At 32.2% G+C, this 21,750-nt stretch overlaps 1 protein-coding gene across 1 annotated transcript in view; it reads left to right on the top strand.

The window, feature by feature from the left end:
• Positions 1-21,750, top strand: part of LOC108904963 (regulating synaptic membrane exocytosis protein 2) — a 144,528-nt gene that overhangs the window by 80,525 nt on the left and 42,253 nt on the right. Inside the window, exons 9-11 of the mRNA XM_018707697.1 lie at positions 3,613-4,040; positions 12,901-13,463; positions 17,742-17,968. Of these exons, the coding sequence (XP_018563213.1) occupies positions 3,613-4,040; positions 12,901-13,463; positions 17,742-17,968 (1,218 nt within the window). The remainder of the gene's footprint in view (positions 1-3,612; positions 4,041-12,900; positions 13,464-17,741; positions 17,969-21,750) is intronic.

The raw sequence follows: 21,750 nt of genomic DNA, 5'->3' as shown, positions 1-21,750 counted from the left end.
TTAAGCATGTTCCGAAATTATTCCAATTTTTTTTAATATTAATATATTTTTTAAGAATGTTCATATTTTCGCTGCTCATCTTATGTAATTCTATCTCCAACGATTACACATTTATCTCCTCACTAAATTTGTAATCTGAAAATGATCTTTCAAAGATTTCTAAGGTATTTTTTCCAAATACGAGGTGCCACAGTTTGAAAAAATAACGATTTTTTTATATTTCATGAATTTAATTTTAAATTCTCTGTAACTCTAATTAACTTTTTAAATATTTCTGGGGAAAACCCGTCAAGTAAATGGAGTGAAAAGTTGCATTGGAATCTTTTCTGAAACTGGATATTTTAACTAGTTCCTGAAATATTATGAGAAAAGTAGGTATACAAAATTTGTCATTTATTTATAAAGATAATTTAGTCAAATTCGGTTAGAAATGTCTCAGCTATTTTTACATACAAGAGAATTGCTTTATCGACACATATTGAAATGACAGTTTCTTTAAGGAAAAGCATTGTATTTATCGATAAAAATTATTAAAAAGTTTCAATTGACTTTTGACGTCTTTAAATTCATAATTCAAGTGAGACAATATGATAAAATATTTACAGAAAAAGTCCATGCAAAATGCAGCTATTACTTTGACTGTTTCTATTTGTGGGTCTTAAGCTCAGATTAATTCACTCTTTGATTACTGACTACCACTTCAGTTGGTTAATCCACAATACAAACTCCAGTTGCCATTTCCTCTGGATCGAAGAGAGATATTTTAGTTTTATAAACTATCAAATAGCTTAAATTTTTGGAGTTACGCTAGACCTAATGTCGATCCCGATAATATGAGATAGTACCTTTGAAAATTGCATTTTTTCAATTAATGAAAATTTTCAAATACACTTCACATTATTTTTCCATTGCTAACATGACTCAAAAAACTGATTAATGCAATTAATTTTGTTCAGTTAATTGAAAAAATGCAAAGAAATATATTTTCCGTTTTCTAGTTTCCTTATAGCACAGAAAAAATGTATTAAATCTTAAACAGTTTTAATACTGTTGACAAGTTAGGTAATTCATAAAGAAAATACAACTAACTACAATTTGTATAACCATTACTAAAAATTGTGTTTAAAATGTTGTATTTAATTTTACATCTATTTTGTTAAATATTCTATTTTGTTATAGAATTAAATTAATGAAAATTACAAAAACGATACACATAAGTATATAAAAAATAGCATAATATAAACAGTAATCAGGTGTAGTCAACAAACGAATTAAACCTGACCACTTCTCATGTATTTAATATTTTGTAGCTAAGAAGTACCAATTGATACGAAAATAACTGACAAATCTAATGAAATAAAATCATAAAAGTTCATAAGTGTGACAAGGAACGTTTACTGTGCATATCAAGGACAGATCTATGTCAAAATTTGTTGAAAAATTTGTATAAACAATTTTAAAATGAAAACGCTTTATTTTCACAGTATATACTATTTTATGCTACAAACACAGGGCTACATTATTGAATTCAATAGGACATTATTATTAAATTTTACTCAATAAAAGTAATATATTTATTCTTTCTTTGTGCAATTATAGAAAAATACTTTTTATACATGACTACAATCGCCATAGCTTTTCCACAAATAGAGGACCACAATAATTCAACAATTCTTTAGAAGCAACATTTTCGGTACATATTTCAGGAACTAGTTGTAATATCTCTTAACTGATTGCAGGAATAGGTTTCAGAAAAATATTATAAACAAATTATAAAAATTGTTAAACATGCATTATCCAAAAGTTGATAGTTTCGGAACCACAGGGTGTTGAAAGTTAAAATTTTAAATCGTTTTTTTGCGATTATTCTGAAAATATGTAGGTTAGGAACTTGAAAATTTGTGAAACTATATTTTTTTAAGCGACGAATAAGATGCGTGTTGTAATTTAAGCGTTGCTCATAGAGGGCGCCACTTACGACCAATTTTACCGAAAATTTAGTTAATAACTTTTTACCTTGTATGTCTAACATGAAACTTGATTCAAAACCTGAAAGAGCAATCATTTTTCCATTAATTATGTACTCTTGTTTCATTTCGGTATCTCGATCCGTTTTCGAGAAAAATCGATTTAACGAACACTATGTTTTGATAATACGAGAAATTAAAAGCGAAACAAACCAAGTGTTTCTTCGTGTTATTACAACAATTAACAATAAAACAAATGAAATTCGTAATAATGATTTAAAGTCAGTGTTCGAAGAATCCACCGTTGACATTTACACACTTTACACAACGTTTTCTGAGAGATCTTCGAGTTTGAAACAACATATTGGGATTGCGTTTGACTTCGTTGGCAGCGATTTGTATTCTTTGCCACAACTCTTCACACGAACCAATAGATTCTTCCAAATAGAAAAATGAAGAGGATTGAAGTCCGGACTTCTGGGTGGCCAAGTAAAAATGCTTCCACGGCTTGAAGAAGTTCCACTTTATTTAAGAAGAGACATGTGGTTCATGCACGACGGAGCTCCACCGCATTTTTCTTGGCCAGTGCGTGCATATTTAGATGCAGTTTTTCCAAATCGCTGGATTGGCCATGTAAGCATTTTTGCTTGGCCATCCAGAAGTCCGGACTTCAATCCTCTTGATTTTTCTATTTGGTCTCGAATGAAAGATATAGTTTACAAAGAATCTATTGGCTCGTGTGAAGAGTTGTGGCAAAGAATACAAATCGCTGCCAACGAAGTCAGACGCAATCCCAATATGTTGTTTCAAACTCGAAGATCTCTCAGAAAACGTGTAAAGTGTATCAGTGTCAACGGTGGATTCTTCGAACAATTACTTTAAATCATAATTACGTATTTTATTTGTTTTATTGTTAATTGTTGTAATAACACGAAGAAACACTTGGTTTGTTTCGCTTTTAATTTCTCATATTATCAAAACATAGTGTTCGTTAAATCGATTTTTCTCGAAAACGGATCGAGATACCGAAATGAAACAAGAGTACATAATTAATGGAAAAATGATAGCTCTTTCAGGTTTTGAATCAAGTTTCATGTTAAATATACAGGGTAAAAAGTTATTAACTAAATTTTCGGTAAAATTGGTCGTAAGTGGCGCCCTCTATGAGCAATGCTGAAATTACAACACGCATCTTATTCGTCGCCTAAAAAAATATAGTTTCACAAATTTTCAAGTTCCTAACCTACATATTTTCAGAATAATCGCAAAAAAACGATTTAAAATTTTAACTTTCAACACCCTGTATTTCCGAAACTATCAACTTTCGGATAAGGCATGTTTGCGCCAATGGTCACCATTTCACGTGTAGTATCTCCAGCTTTCGATTTTCCCATTGTTAATGAATCACCCTGTATACGTCTCTAATGGTTTAGCTATCCCTGTAGCCTTCTGTTAAATAATTCTGTCCCGAAAACGAAACGGCATTCATAAAAAAATTGCTGCGTTGTTTTGAAATATTTGTGAAAAGTTCAAAAATGTATTTTGCTTCCTTTGTCTCATCAAAAGAGACAGTTGAAGGTATACCACTTGATTTCAAAGTGTTTTCAATTTTATTCATGTCATACCTCAATGTTCTATGTTTCAGGCACCACGGAGCCGATGTGGAACCAGACCTTCGTCTACTCGGGTCTTCGTAGAGCAGACCTCCGTCTCAGAGCTTTGGAGATCACCGTTTGGGACTACGTGCGGTACGGCGCCAATGACTTCCTGGGGGAGACCATAGTCGAGCTCTGGCCCCTCGACGAGCAACCCACTTGGAGGACCCTGGGACCCCACGAAGAAGTCGCGTTGACTCCAAGTGAACATCTGTCTCCTCCTAGCACGGGTTCGCGGTTCTCCGACAGCGACACGCCGTCCGAGTGCGAGATAGATGGTGGCAGGGAGCGAAGGGGTGCCGATGGTGCCAGTGTGAGTAGTGTGGGGAGCTCGGCGAGCCCTCCCCGAGAGACGGAGAGGAGGTCCAGGAGGGACCAGGAAATGCAGCCGTGCAATCAGGGATATAATAACAGGCGGGTGAGTTCGAAGCCACTTAATAGGGTCTAATAAAAAAGAGTATATCGATAGTATTAACCAATACAGGGTGTAGATTTCAATGTGAGTCATATTTATGCAGAGTGCCACCTTTCCGTTGGAGTCGCGTCCTGAAGATGTTGTGGCAGAAACGTCGGCTAGCACACAGTCGGAGCTGGTCGTGCGGTATTTAGAACTGTAAAGTTCAGGGTAACCTATCAAACACCTACGTTTCTCAAGTCACTCAAAATCCGGTTACAAAATTTTAAGTTTAAAAACTTACTCGGACGCTTATGCCAAAACCGGGAAAAAACAATGATTAAAATATTCAAAAAATATAAATTTAATAACACGTTTGTAGCATCAAAATTGGATCTTAGTTTCAACAATGAAAATGATAGTAACCATAAATATACTTGTGTGAAGATTCAACCAAATGACAATAAGTTATAAGTATAAACTTAACCGCTCGTGATCACGGGTGGCGCACAATAAAAAGATAATTATGAATTTTATAAATAGGAGATAATAATTTTTATAATTTACTTACATAAAAAAACAGTTGTAAAAAAAACATACAAGACAAAACTATAGGTTCTTACGCACATATATATGTATAGAAAAAAAAAACGACAATAGACGCATATCAAGACAAAATTAGATAAATGTCTTCATTGGTATGAACTATCACTCATAAGACCAAAAATAAAACGTATTTATATAGGTATAGATTTAGAAAAGTTGGCATAATAAATCCAATATAATTAAAGAAAAAAATATAACTAAAACTACAGCTTATCTGTGGATGTTCAACGTCGGGGTACAGCAAAATGGCGGAGCAGTTTGATGGGAGCCGGTATACTGCAACAGCTCCCAATTTTCCACAATTTCCCGATTCGCATGAATTGTAGGCCAGTCAGCAAGCATTCACCTTTCTGCTGCAACTGTTGGGTGTTGATATGTCAGGTAGAGAGGATGCACAATGCACCAGAGATGCACCATGTACTAAAAAGCCCTAAAATCGAGATTTACACCACTGTTAAGGTCTAGGCGGAAGGTAAAATAATGGACTCCCAAAAATTAAAATGAGTATAAATTACTCACATTATTTAAAAAATAGTTTTCTATTGATAATAATACGTTTGAGTGCCACTCTTATCATTTCTACTACAATTGCGTGATTGATTTGAGTTCTTAATGGTTAGTAGGTAGATTAAATTTGTGAGTGCAAATTAAAATAAAAAATTAGTAAGGAATGTGAGTTTTTTTGTGAACTTCGTTAAAAATTTTCAAAAGTATCCGGACCCTACCTAAAATTACTTGCCGACCCCTGGTCTAGTCGATCGCGGAAAACAACAAATATTTACTTACGTAGTTGGAGGGTGGCTTGGTAATGAGCTATAATAGTTTGTATAATTTATCTAGATGTTGAAAATGTGGGCAGATGTCTTTAAATCTAGCAATGTAGCCGAAACTATGAGCCGTTAGCACCGTTTCCAAACAATACGGTCACAGTTATAATACAATTTTGTAATATATCCCAAAGGAACACTTTAAAATGTTAATATCGACGAAAATTGCAATAATTCACCTGCTTCACACTTTAATAGCAAATTTTCTTCCTAAGAATGAAGTATATCGATATGAACGGTTTTTGTGTTTTGAATAGTCGCAAAAACGCTGTTCTATGAATATTCGAGACTACGCCAATAATTCTTAACAGAAATAACAAAAGTTAAATAATTTTTAACAAACAGGATTATTTAATTATAACTGCTTAACTTTAAATAATAATAAATATATACTGATTAACATTTAACATAATAAAATTAACGTTACAAGAGGCCACCTTTGATTTTTAGAAATAGATAGCATAGGTTTGTTTTTGAAAATTGGGAGGTGGAAAATTTGATAAGAAAACGAATTTTTCAATACCGCCCAAGAAGTACTGCTCTTTGGTACTTCACTTTTATTGAATGAGTGTTCGCCAGAAGCCCTATTATTCCACATAAACAAAAATAATTTTATTTTTTAAACTATAACATAGTAAAGAGTTAGCTAATAAAAAACTCAAACATTAATAAATAAATAAATAAATAAATAGACAAACAAACAAACAAACAAGCCAGCAAGGAAGCAAGCAAACAAACAAACAAACAAATAAGTAAAGGGAAATGAAATAAATAAAAATAAATAAATAATCTATTTACTTAACTAATGTTTACAGTATATGCTTAAAATCCTGCCCTCCTTGACGTACCAATTAATAAAATAAACACAACACTGTACTGTACGAATTATATTTCGTTTCCAGTAATTGCTAATACTTTACGCAAGAAGTAGCTAAATTACCTACTCCTAAACCTAAACTAAATGTAATAAAACCAAGCGGTGATGTATTCAACAATTCTCGTTTCGCGGAATTAAGGTTGACCGTTTATTTTTCGCTCATTTATTACTCAAGCATGATCAATCACATGGCTGCGAAATTATTGGTAAAACGGATCTAAATCGGACTTCACATCATAAAATGGTTTTCGTTCCATGCGTATCATTTGCGGCTTAATTGTGATGTTGTTTTGTAGTAATTTAAAATATCTAGCTCCGATTGGGCTGATGTAGTGACTGAATAAGAAAAGGAATAAAAGCTAATCGTATTTTGTTTATAATTGTATGAAAGTGCCTGCTTTAACTTCTTTAAGTGCGTCTCTGTCTACTTTTACGACCACATCGTGTCTGAGTGCAATTGTTTATGACTTTGGAATATGTAAAGTGACTGTAGTCTAGTTCACCTAAACTAAGTCAATATCAGAAGTCATTGAAGCTGAAATTAATAAACTTATAGTTAATTATAAAAACACTTATTAAAAACTTGAAATGATTTAAAAAAATATTTCAAATCTATTAGATTGATGAGCATTTTTAATTACTTTTCATTGTGTACATTTTATAAAACAGTAAAAATAATTATTTAAATATAAATTAGGTTTTCTTACAATCTCCCATTGCAGTTACATTTTCAGCAACACCGTTAGTCTCATGCAGTCGGCTGAAAAAAGTAACAACTGGAAATACTGATAAGCGCGTTGATACAATATATAATACGCGAATTATAAACTCGACTATTTGATTTAAAAACTAAATAATAATAATTTCAGATTAACATTCCTACAAAACAGACTCTCCACAGTTACACCCTGTATATATGTCATAAATAAATATATGCTAAAATATTAAGGAGATGTTTTTTTGTCGAAAATTAAGGAGGGTCTTTCATTTAAGAAATATATCTCCTTAAGGGAGGTTTTTAAAAGTGTTTTTGAGCAAAAAAATAAAGTATCGATCATATCGTCGTTGTTGTTTTGCACAAAAAGTAAATTAATAAAATTTGTATAAAAAAGCGCTCCAAGTAACAGTAATACCTAAGATATATATCATAACATAATTTAAGCATAATAATTTTACAAAAAAGTAGAAGAGACTAAATGTATTTCAAATGAATTAAGCTAATCGAAAACACATTTTGAAGTTACATGAGACAGAAAAAAATTAAGAGGGAAATTACTTCTAGGTTACATTTACCCCTTATTTAAAACAGCTTTTTTGATAGAAAGAAAAGTGTACACATTCATTTTTATAACTTGCTCATACTTATTTAAAGAAAAAAATAAAAAGTACATTTTTCTCTGCTAATTGAGGGGTCACTTTACCTCCGGTCCAGAAAATTGGGAAATTGAATACGTTAGTAACTAGCAGTACTTTTGAAAAATAAAAATATTATGGTCAAAAATCGATTTTTAAATGCTCACCGCTAAGAGCTAACATTTGTAGGACGAAAAAAATAAATAAATTTGTTACATTATATTGACCTGTTCATATGTCGTAGCCAGATTGCAAGGATTGTCTTTTTTTAAAACGCCTCGATAGTTTACATTAAATTTTGAAATAATTTCAACAACTACTTTAACATAGTATTTTAATATTATATTTATTTATGTACCTAACTAATATGAAAGAATAAAAAATAGGCATTTGCCATCAACAATAAGTTATATTTACCATCTAACAAATTATTAACTGAAAATTATACCTATTGAAACATTGGCGCATTCGCCATATTTTTAAATATGGGTATAATATAGGTTTTATTTGAGAAGCGTAGATTTAAATTTAAAAATTTTTGTAATTAAAACTTCACTAAAAATACATGAATTATTATACCTACCTATTTGTGATTAAACAATTTCCAGTAGTGAAACTGTAGGTTTTTTCTTTAACTGGAAGAGTCGTGGTATCATTTATTAAATTATTATACCTACCTATTTGTGATTAAACAATTTCCAGTAGTGAAACTGTAGGTTTTTTCTTTAAACACAGAAATCAGCCCTGAAAGTTTGTCGTAATATCAGGTTTGATTATTCTGGACCTCAAAAATGTTACCAATGAATTCTATATGTAGTTTAACCTTACTTAGGTACGTAGAGAGAAATATGTTGTAATAATACAAATACTGATATTAGTGCGTTGTTTCTAATCTGACTGTTACATTTTACATGCTAAAAATTCGGCTTAAGCATTTCAGCATACACGTCGTTTATCTTGCCAGATGTGAAAAGCTCATTAAATATACGGCATACATAGGACATACGAAATCTATAAAGTCCCTAATTAAGTGAATCGCTCAGAAAGCATCCACAAATAGCTAGGAGTACAATTACGCTTGAAACAACTGACAATACGCCGGTTCATCTATGTGCATTATGCCAGACAAGCGTTTTCCATAGAGACCTTAATTGCCTTGGTTATAGAGTACGTTCACATTTTCTTTTGTGATACGGGTAAATCTCATTCGCGTCGCAGTATGTGGGTCAATATAATTAACTTACTCATAGATCCCCAGAACACTGTAAACAATGTTTCCTATTCATAAGCCAAAAATATTTTGACTAATAATATTGCTTATGTATGCATGACAAGTTTAGAGAGAAAAAAGTATATTAATTTTCTCTTTATACTTGATTCTTAACAGAAATAATAATATTCTTGTAGTATATTCCGTATTTTCGAAATGACGTCATAGATCAGTGTCACGGATATTATGTACAACAATATTACTAGAAATTTAAGCTGTGAAAGTATAGTGCTCATGTACACTGTAAAATCACTGTTCAAGTAAAAAACGTTTTGCTAACTTATGAAAGGAGTTTAAAAACAATGATTTGATATTAACATGGTTATGACAACTGATGATTTAAATTAAGTTTATTACAATGAGTCAGTCTCTAACTAGTATGCGAAATGATAGTTCTAAAATAATAAATAAAGAAAAAAATAACAACACGGAAACTAAAGACTACCAAATGCTACCTGCAGTGAGACTAGTGCATATGACGTCACTTTGCGTAACGGACCACCAGATGGCGGCGAAACACGTTTGCCTGTTGAGGGTTAGGTTCCTTGATTTATTTGCTTCAGTACGGTTTTATCACTTTTATCTGACCTTTTTTTATGTCATGATGGGGAACCTAAAAACCAGTAAAAAAAAGAGCAGAATAAGTGGTATTTTATTTGTATGGGTGTATAAATACAACAATAAATAATGATGATGATAATAATGATAATAATAATAATATACATTAATTTTGAAAATCTTAGGCAGAAGTTCACACAAAGTGTGCTCTGCCATTTAGCTCTTGAATACATAAATACCTAAATTACATACACTTAAAACATTTAGGTATAAAATAAAAAAACAGATTTATAGCAGTTTAAAAGAATATAGTGTCTGTGTATAAGTATAAATTGGACGACAGTAATATAAAAATAAGTAAAATTAGGTAAACATAAGAAAAAAAGGACATTATTAAATATTCATAGATATTAAAAAGACCACTTAATAATGCGAATTTTTTTTTTATTATTTATGTTGAGTTAAAAGGAGAAGTATCGTGAAATCAGCATGAGATAAATATTTTTATGTTCAATTCTCATTAGTTAATAATAGTTTTTTTTACAAAAGTTTTAAATTTAATTATGCTGAAGAATGTCATATTTAAAGAAAACTTATTGTAACTTTTATACACGTCATATGTAAAGCCTCTTTCAAAGAAAGCAATCTTACGATAAGGCTGAGTAACTAATCCTTTAAATCGAATATTTATAGAGTGGACTGCGGCAAGAAATTTTATTATAAAAAATAAGGAGTTTTATGCTAATACATTACTTATTAGTTTATGAAAAAAGCACAGTAAATAAAAATGTCTTCGATTTGTTATGTTCAACCAGTGCAAGTCTACTTCAACCAGAGAAGGTGTTTATAAGTGTACCATCTAAGGCACTTTTCCTTAACGAATCTTTTCAATAAATTTAAGGATCGCTTAAAAAAGAGTTATTGGTGACGTTGTAGTATAACAACCCCGGGTTTGATCGAATATTTATAGTGTGGACTGCGGCAAGAAATTTTATTATAAAAAATAAGGAGTTTTATGCTAATAAATTACTTATTAGTTTATGAAAAAAGCACAGTAAATAAAAATGTCTTCGATTTGTTATGTTCAATCAGTGCAAGTCTACTTCAATCAGAGGAGGTGTTTATAAGTGTATCATCTAGGGCACTTTTCCTTAACGAATCTTTTCAATAGATTTAAGGATCGTTTAAAAAAGAGTTATTGGTGACGTTGTAGTATAACAACCCCGGGTTTGATCGAATATTTATAGTGTGGACTGCGGCAAGAAATTTTATTATAAAAAATAAGGAGTTTTATGCTAATAAATTACTTATTAGTTTATGAAAAAAGCACAGTAAATAAAAATGTCTTCGATTTGTTATGTTCAATCAGTGCAAGTCTACTTCAATCAGAGGAGGTGTTTATAAGTGTATCATCTAGGGCACTTTTCCTTAACGAATCTTTTCAATAGATTTAAGGATCGTTTAAAAAAGAGTTATTGGTGACGTTGTAGTATAACAACCCCGGGTTTGATCGAAAAAAATAAACGTAGTTGTGGCCAAAAGTATGTGATCGTCATAAGGAATATATACGTTGTATACATCTATTTTTAATTAACCGAAAGGCGCTGGCTACTAACTTTAAAGAAGGGAAGTATGGTTTAATTTTATAAAACATAAGCAGAGTAAATACACCTAACCTATGACAAATAGAAAGAACAACAAAAACATTAACAATCATTTAACATAAAATGAGAGTGCCAGGCTCACCTAGAGCTCCTATGGGGAAAGAGCATGACAGAGAAGCCCACGATCGATCGTTGCTCTAACTACCCAAATATAAATACAAAACAACCGCTAACCAAAGGCATAAATTAGGATCCTTTGCTAATCATAAATAAGACCTGACTCATTTAATGTGTTACTAAATGTCATCCCACTCAAATTAGACAGACACACTTCCAAGTAAAACTGAAGAAGTTTGGTGTTAGTTAGCCGGCAGGGCCGGAAGGTACTGGAGTCCGATACGGGAGGCAATCCAGCTATGAGTTGAGATTGCGGAAGATCTGTTTCAGCAACTCTTTTTTTGTTTTTAATTATTCTTTTTACAGATTCATTCCTCACGGGCGAAAATGTTAGTAAATTCTACAAGGCTCTTATATGCGTATGACACAAAGTGAGCACAAGAAACTCTTTATTATTTGTTTTTCGGACAATATAATCATGATAAAAACAAGTTAGATGTGAAACAAAGGAGTTGTTATTGCAATATCTGGGCAGTCACGACAATATACATATTTTAACATGTAATAAATAATGAGCAATCGTTAATAATAATTGTAACAATTTTACCTTAGAAAAATGTATGCCATTGAGCATAAAGCAATGGTGGCTAAACATACAAAGAATTATTATCATGAAACATCTATAACCATCACAATTATAAGATTACATAGAACAATTAACAACAAAGTACTTAGAGAATAATACCTGCTAATTAATACGAGTTAAACACTTTGATTTTTCACTATTTTGTTACACTGCCCGCCGATCGTCTTACTCCACACTGTTCCCACTTCAACTTTTTAGGCTTCCTTCCAGAATTCCCCACCTAAGCGTTTGTTTTTGCGCTTCCTTCCATCAACTGTCAATATTACGTTTTCATTATTGTACAACACCCACGTAACAGGTGACGTTGAAGTTGATACGATAAGTATGGTTTTGAACAACGTTACTATTTATCAGTTTTTCTTTTCATTTCTTTGTTTTTTAATTTATCAAACCACAGTCTAATTTGATATTATTTAAAATAATTCCAATAATCATAGATAGAATTAAAAATAAATCAGTGTGTTCAAGTATCTGATATTAATTCAGTTATTAGTTTCCAGAACTCGTCGATGAGTAAGTGACATCAAATCTAGATGAAAAACAAATTTCTTTCTTGAAAACCAATGATATTAGAAAAAATATTGGTAATTGTTTTAATAAAATTTAACCACCGATTATGCAACTTTTTCGCATTCCTGTTTCCGACTTAGCGAAGCTATTATATTTCATTTATATATAATAAACTATAGATAGTAATTACTACTTAGTTATATAAAACTGTGCTTACAGTTTCACTTTTACATCTAATACAAGAAACTACAATATGAATGACATAACAGTACACAAACGTCGGTAAAGGCAAATTTGGAAGATTATTACATAAAACCCCCAACATAACCACTAATTTTCGCACATTTTCCGCATTGTGACGTCATAAAGCGTTTTGATATTGATATTTCTTTGGATTTTTTATGGTCCCAAAACTTTGCAGACTATTTTTAACCTTTTAAAGAGAATTTTATTTTTTATGAACGTCTTTATTGTTGTTGCGCGACGGGGATAACATTCTGTGTGTTCTTTTCGTAGGGCGGCATGGCGAAAGAGCGCTCCCACTCGGCGGCCCCCTGCGACTCGCCCAGCATACACATGTCGAGGTCTCGGTCGAAGTCCCCGCGGCGGTCGACCACCGACCACCGCTCCCTGTCGCCGCCAGACGTCCGGCTGTCCGAATACCCGCCAACCACCTACAAAATCTCCCGCTTCCAATCCCGGTCGGCCACCGCTACGCCGACGGGGTCCCCTAAGAAGCGACAACTTCCCCAAGTGCCACACGCCCTAGCTCGCGCTTTGCAGGAGCGGGTTGCCCAGGACCTGGACGACCGGTCCAACAGGAACAGCAGGATGAGGTATGTCCACACGTACAGGAGCACGGGCTCCGGCTGGGAGCGCCGGTACAGTGGATTAAGTGATAGTGACCTCGCCAATCACACCCGGTCCACCAGGAGGTCCTTCTCTCCGGAGAGGGACAGAGACAGGGACCCTTTAGGACTCGTTGACTTTGACAGTGATATGGAGTCGGTGGCGTCGGTGACCAGCAGCGCCTTCTCCACGCAGTCGGAGAGGCCCAGGGGCACAACGAGGACCGTCAGGTGAGAGTTCGTGCAAATATTTGAGAAAGATTTTTTTTTTAATTTTGCCAATAATTAAATTAAAAAATTCTGGGTCACAAGGATCAATCAAAGGTTATTTTTAGTCCACAGAGTGGAATCTCTGGTATTGAATTCAAATAAAAATTTTAGCGCTACTGATACTACAATTTTCACCACAGGTACTTATTAATTTACCTTAATTCTTCTCAAAACAACATTTTTTTTTACTAAATTTGTCAATATTATAGTTTATAATCTGTTTTTTTATTTACTTTTATAGACAAATGAGTTATCATTTTTCTTCTTACATTTTAAGTTATTTTTATATTTTGTTATGTTATCTTCAACAGATTTGACACATTTTAGACTTTCTAAATAATTTTTTTAGAAGAAAAATTGAAACATGTTATTCGTCATTCCTGAATGTATTTTGTTTTTGAAAAATAGAGAAGTTGCATCATATTTTATATTCTTCTAATCGCAACCATATCGGATTTTTTCGCATGTCCATTTATCCAAAATGAAATTTTCTATTGGTCAAATATGTTGTTAAATTGTGAAAGAAATAATTTCTATACTTGTTTATTCGTTTTATTCTTTTGTATTTTTTTTTATTTAAATTTGTATTTTTTACACTGAAAGAAAAAAATGAAAATTTAAAAATATATAATGAAATTAAATAAATTCTTGCGCCAAGAGAAAACTAATTTTATAATTTTATTTTTGCACATGTTGACGTTTCTTTTTGGTGGAATCACGAATCTATTTTTTCAGTGCGAGATATTTTGATTAGTTTTGATTAAGCAAAAATAATACGAAAACAATTCCNCTGAATGTATTTTGTTTTTGAAAAATAGAGAAGTTGCATCATATTTTATATTCTTCTAATCGCAACCATATCGGATTTTTTCGCATGTCCATTTATCCAAAATGAAATTTTCTATTGGTCAAATATGTTGTTAAATTGTGAAAGAAATAATTTCTATACTTGTTTATTCGTTTTATTCTTTTGTATTTTTTTTTATTTAAATTTGTATTTTTTACACTGAAAGAAAAAAATGAAAATTTAAAAATATATAATGAAATTAAATAAATTCTTGCGCCAAGAGAAAACTAATTTTATAATTTTATTTTTGCACATGTTGACGTTTCTTTTTGGTGGAATCACGAATCTATTTTTTCAGTGCGAGATATTTTGGTTAGTTTTGATTAAGCAAAAATAATACGAAAACAATTCCTGATCATATTTTGTTTTTCAGTTATACATACCACTTTATGTATATTGTATTTTTTCAGTGGTAACATTTGTAATAAGCTCCTCAAATGAGGCCTATCTCTTAAGAATGGGCTACATTATTTACAATTTATTACAAAAAATTCTTTTTGCAACCAAATAAATCAATAAAACGTGGAAGAAAGTTTCAGATTTAATATATTTTCGAAAAATCGCTGGATAATGTCGAAAATATTTGTCGAAAATACAACTGCTTAGCAATTATTGTTAGGTAGGTACTATATTATGAATTTTATTATAAATATAAGAATTACGAAAACATACGTAGACACACAGCTTCGTTGTATCCGAGGACCACATTGTTAGATGAATCGCCTAAAATAGATTTTAAAGGGTAAATCTTTTTTATCGGAATAATGCGATTGTTCCAATCTTTATGGATGACCGATTTAATGTATTTCAAAAAAATTATTCTATGCAACAAAATTTGAAATTGGATTTCATTAATATGAATTTTTACATACAAAAGTAAATTGTATCATAGAATAAAGTTTATATAAACTTGGTCCAGAAACGCACTGTTGTCCATTTAAATTTTAAGAAAACAATTTTTGTAGATATTTTAAGAACAATGGCTTCACAAATTTTGATATGGTTAAACCTACATTTGATATTTACAAACTCATATCACTCATTCTTTACTGTAGTTCGTAGTAACATTAATATTTGTGCATATCTAAGGCTTTTTTCTCGAGTGAAGATGCTTCCTCCATGTACTACACCTATCCTCTAAAGTTTTCATAGATTTTGAAGTAAATTGCATAATAATTATTGGACTTTTTATTTACTTTAAATATTAAATATTTCGACGAAATAAATTGCGAATGGAAATAACCGTATCCCCGACACTATCCCTTTAAAAAAATTATGAAATATACCTCATGCCAAGTTACAAAATTTGATTGACTTGAAGAGAAAACGTAATGTACGTATGATTATTTCAGTATTTTTATCTGACAGTAATGAGTGAAATTAAACTATTTTACTATAAAATGATGTATATGGAGAACTGAAGGGAACAAGTCTAATATTATTTACAGTAAAGTAAATGAATCTATTAAATGTTGAAGCATTTGCAGAATTGCCATCTTAGTTTGCACAACATGTTCTCACTGTTAATTAAAAAAATTAGGTACATTTTAATTATGACCAAGTGTTCATATCAAATTGTGATTCCATTCAAATTTCTAAATGAACATCACTCATTCAGTTGTTTGTAAAACAGAAGAATATATAGATTTAATCAATAATAATCATTTAAACGGAAATTGACATATTAATTATATAACCACAAAGTTGAGATGTATTTTATATGAATTTGAATATTTGTTTTCTTGCTGCATATGGAAAAATGTAAGAATTAATAAAATAAATGATTGTGCCATAAAAATGAAACAAGAGATTTTTTTATAATTTTACTTAAACAGAAACACTGAAAAAAGAACAAACAAATAGAAAATACAAAATACACATCACTATATATCGCGCACTTCAATAAGTCGTCGACGTTTCGAATATCAATCTGTACGACATCCTATCTTTAAAAATAAACGATGAATTGGAGTTGAACATATTTAAAAATAAATTAAAATATGAAATGATTAACATATATTGCGACTTACCCATTTATGTCTACCTTTTTTGTCAGTTACTAGATTTTATATTTACGTTTTATATAGTTATGGTTTTTCCTCACATACAAGTGTCTTACTTATGTGATTTTTTGATTATTTAATATATCAATATTGAATAAAAAAAACTTTCGTTACTCACATTTGTGACAATTAAAAACTAAAGTCTGATTCCAAATTTGAAGGCAACTGTTACAAACGCTTTTTTGCTATTTGAAAATGCATTTTTTTAAAACACCTTATCTCTAAAATAACACACATTTACTTCTGTATCGTAAAATCATAAAATGTACAACTTTTGATAAATTGGGACAAATACACATAACGTACAATAGAATAATTAATAATAAATACAATTAACCCTTAATTTGGAAATATTAATGAGTGTTTTGATATAGGTACCTGGTACAGGGTGTATTAAATATTTATTTTATTTTACAGGGAAGATCAAAACGTGTCAAACATTAATGCATATAATATATCGCAATCCCAAAGACTCAGATCTATTAGTCGTAGTTACTCCTGTCACAATCCGCAAATCAAACCGAAAAAGCTCACTCGTAGCAAAACGCTAGAACCGTACAAAGCAGTCACTTTCAGTCCAAACAACACTTATCACCATATAGACAACTACAATAGAGACACCATTCCACGTCGCTTACCTCCAAATCCCGTAAATATAATTAAGAAGCTAGGCCACAAATGCATAAAACATAAAAGCAGGGTTTACGAGCAAAGGCTGATGTCTGAATTTAATTCTAACGGTGATGAAAACTCGGACCACGAGAACGAGATAAAATTTAGTAGCCCGCGAGGTAGTTTTAGCGGAGACGGAAGCAATGAAGCGCCCGAAAGTTTCGTGGAAACTTACGGCGCACATTTCGAGGATTGTTGTTGCGACGATAAACTTTTTTTATCTGGCAACTTATCCAAAAATGAAATTCACTTCATTTCTTTTAATAACAAAAACTCAGGCGTGGCGACAGTACAAAAACAAACTGACGAGGGTCCCGCCGCTTTTCAGTCAATAACTGATGAAGTCGGGCCAGATATGACAGACAAACCTATCGAATATTCAAATTCTCCCCTGGCAGATTACCAAAAGCCCCTTAGGCCGATTACAAAAAGTATTACGTTTGATCTAAAAAGTGACACGGACTCTTGTTCTAAGAACCCAAACTTTAAACACAGTCAAAATAAAAATTCCTCTGACAAAACTTTCCGTCAGGACTGCGACAAGCAGAGCGACGACGACGATGGCGATTGTGGAAGGCCTAAAGTTATCTTTAAAATGTGTAGCATAGATAAAACTTGTAACGCTAGATCTACCTTTAATTCCGCTTCTATTGATAGCACTGAATACGGCGGCTATCCCGCTTACCGCAGTATGCCAAGAAACGCTAGAGAACGAGAACAAGATGTTCGAGAACCCATAGAACCTCTAGATCCACACCACGATTATCACCCCCATCCAAACCATCACTATAATAACCACCACCATCATAGAGAGGCTAGCGTGAAGAGGGGACAGTTCACGAGGAGTCTGTCGAATACGGAGCCGCCACCAGACGAGAAGATAGGTAAGATTTTTGTCTGCACTTGGCGCATTCGCCATTTTATCCACTTCAACAAAATACATCCATCAACCAACATTATTTGCCAGACAACCTATACAGGCTGTTACAAATTCGCTTCTCACTACAGGGATCTCGGAAACGGTAAGAGGTACGAAATAGTTTAAATAGGGGCAAAGCTGCGTAATCAGGGGACCAACATTATGCCTCTAAAAAATCAAGGCTAACATGATTAGTTTTCGAAATATTTGAAAAAAAACGAAATTTTGGAAATCCGTTTTTGTTTTCTTTCTCATGGCCACTTTTTCCNAGTGTGTCTCTACAAGAAAAAAATATTAGCGAAATTTCAAACAAATATCTCTAATTCTACCGGAGTTATCGACAAATTTCGTTTTTGAAATTTACATTTTGACACCCTGTATTTCAAAAATGGGACTCCTAAATGAAAAGTGGCATAATGAAAGTCCCATTATTTTCATATCAGCTATCTATGGTTAACGGATTGACCTACTAATTTTCGGCACCCTGTATATCGCGCACTTCAATAAGTCGTCGACGTTTCGAATATCAATCTGTTTTCATTTTATTTTCAGGATTCGACAATGAGAATGTACTTATATGTATTTTCTTTTTGTCTGCTTTTTTCCAGTGTTAAATTTTCATAAAAATTAACCATTGAGTAAAACTTTCAGCACAAGGGTTTATTTTATTAATATTTTAAAATTTTTTCACTAGTGGCAAAATATCTTCTAAATAAAGAAAAAACGAAAACTATGCTAAAAATAATTAATAAGTAAATTGAAGAAATGAAATAACTTATTCAACAAATGAATTATATAGAAAACAATCAGACTTACGACATCCTAACTTTAAAAATAAACGATGAATTGGAGTTGAACATATTTAAAAATAAATTAAAATATGAAATGATTAACATATATTGCGACTTACCCATTTATGTCTACCTTTTTTGTCAGTTACTAGATTTTATATTTACGTTTTATATAGTTATGGTTTTTCCTCACATACAAGTGTCTTACTTATGTGATTTTTTGATTATTTAATATATCAATATTGAATAAAAAAAACTTTCGTTACTCACATTTGTGACAATTAAAAACTAAAGTCTGATTCCAAATTTGAAGGCAACTGTTACAAACGCTTTTTTGCTATTTGAAAATGCATTTTTTTAAAACACCTTATCTCTAAAATAACACACATTTACTTCTGTATCGTAAAATCATAAAATGTACAACTTTTGATAAATTGGGACAAATACACATAACGTACAATAGAATAATTAATAATAAATACAATTAACCCTTAATTTGGAAATATTAATGAGTGTTTTGATATAGGTACCTGGTACAGGGTGTATTAAATATTTATTTTATTTTACAGGGAAGATCAAAACGTGTCAAACATTAATGCATATAATATATCGCAATCCCAAAGACTCAGATCTATTAGTCGTAGTTACTCCTGTCACAATCCGCAAATCAAACCGAAAAAGCTCACTCGTAGCAAAACGCTAGAACCGTACAAAGCAGTCACTTTCAGTCCAAACAACACTTATCACCATATAGACAACTACAATAGAGACACCATTCCACGTCGCTTACCTCCAAATCCCGTAAATATAATTAAGAAGCTAGGCCACAAATGCATAAAACATAAAAGCAGGGTTTACGAGCAAAGGCTGATGTCTGAATTTAATTCTAACGGTGATGAAAACTCGGACCACGAGAACGAGATAAAATTTAGTAGCCCGCGAGGTAGTTTTAGCGGAGACGGAAGCAATGAAGCGCCCGAAAGTTTCGTGGAAACTTACGGCGCACATTTCGAGGATTGTTGTTGCGACGATAAACTTTTTTTATCTGGCAACTTATCCAAAAATGAAATTCACTTCATTTCTTTTAATAACAAAAACTCAGGCGTGGCGACAGTACAAAAACAAACTGACGAGGGTCCCGCCGCTTTTCAGTCAATAACTGATGAAGTCGGGCCAGATATGACAGACAAACCTATCGAATATTCAAATTCTCCCCTGGCAGATTACCAAAAGCCCCTTAGGCCGATTACAAAAAGTATTACGTTTGATCTAAAAAGTGACACGGACTCTTGTTCTAAGAACCCAAACTTTAAACACAGTCAAAATAAAAATTCCTCTGACAAAACTTTCCGTCAGGACTGCGACAAGCAGAGCGACGACGACGATGGCGATTGTGGAAGGCCTAAAGTTATCTTTAAAATGTGTAGCATAGATAAAACTTGTAACGCTAGATCTACCTTTAATTCCGCTTCTATTGATAGCACTGAATACGGCGGCTATCCCGCTTACCGCAGTATGCCAAGAAACGCTAGAGAACGAGAACAAGATGTTCGAGAACCCATAGAACCTCTAGATCCACACCACGATTATCACCCCCATCCAAACCATCACTATAATAACCACCACCATCATAGAGAGGCTAGCGTGAAGAGGGGACAGTTCACGAGGAGTCTGTCGAATACGGAGCCGCCACCAGACGAGAAGATAGGTAAGATTTTTGTCTGCACTTGGCGCATTCGCCATTTTATCCACTTCAACAAAATACATCCATCAACCAACATTATTTGCCAGACAACCTATACAGGCTGTTACAAATTCGCTTCTCACTACAGGGATCTCGGAAACGGTAAGAGGTACGAAATAGTTTAAATAGGGGCAAAGCTGCGTAATCAGGGGACCAACATTATGCCTCTAAAAAATCAAGGCTAACATGATTAGTTTTCGAAATATTTGAAAAAAAAACGAAATTTTGGAAATCCGTTTTTGTTTTCTTTCTCATGGCCACTTTTTCCCCTCTATCGAATGGCATAATCAATTTTTATATGTAACGTTTCGTCTCTCCAGGACCGTCATCAACTTCATTTTTTTAAATACGACCCTAGAAATTTTTTTAGATTTTTTGCAAGCCTTCATGACCTACCTCAGCACGAACCAGATTCGGACGTTTCGCCTCGAAAAATTCATCTAAATCGTATCAAATTCAAGGCGTTGGAAAAACAATTTTGCATACTGGTATCTGTTATATATCGGTTTGTTTGTAATTGCTGTTACCTCTCAACTTATAACAAAATGAATGATTAAGTATAATGAATTAGTTCGACAGATCCATATCGAATTTTTCCTAACAGAAGAAAGCTTAGTAAACTTGAAGCAAATCTAAGACAATTAAGTTATAGGAAAAATATGTATGTAACAATAACTTAGTAATATTAATAAATAAAAAACTATACAATACAATATTAAATACAAACGAAAAATCTAAAATGAATAGTAAAATTTAAAAGCACCCCATGCAAAAAAGAAATTCTTAAATCAAGAACGATATAGTTTAATATTGATGCTAATATACCATAATATTAAACTAATTAAAATTTCTTCATTTAAATGAACGTTTTCTTCGCGGAATAAATTTTATTTAGTTTAGGATTGTGGTACATTAGCGTTAAGAATATATTTATTTGCGTACCTATATATAATAAATACTTGTACCATTCTTGATTTAAGAATTTCTTTTTTTGTGTGCGTTCAAACTGTTGTCTATTTCTTTCGATATACAGGGTATTTGTAAATAAGTGCGAAATATTTTAGGGGGTGGTTGTCGAAGTTATTTTGTGAAAAAAAGTTCATATAAACGAAGGTCGAAATATGTTTCATTTCCGAGATACAGTGTTTAAATTTTAATTTTTTGTTTATATGTATTAATTATTTTAAATAGTTTTAAAGATATTGACTCGAA

The sequence above is a fragment of the Anoplophora glabripennis genome, unplaced genomic scaffold (assembly GCF_000390285.2).
Source record: "Anoplophora glabripennis isolate ALB-LARVAE unplaced genomic scaffold, Agla_2.0 scaffold48, whole genome shotgun sequence".
NCBI lineage: Eukaryota > Metazoa > Arthropoda > Insecta > Coleoptera > Cerambycidae > Anoplophora > Anoplophora glabripennis.
Note: the sequence above shows the minus strand (reverse complement) of the source record. Positions and strands in the feature narration are given on the sequence as shown.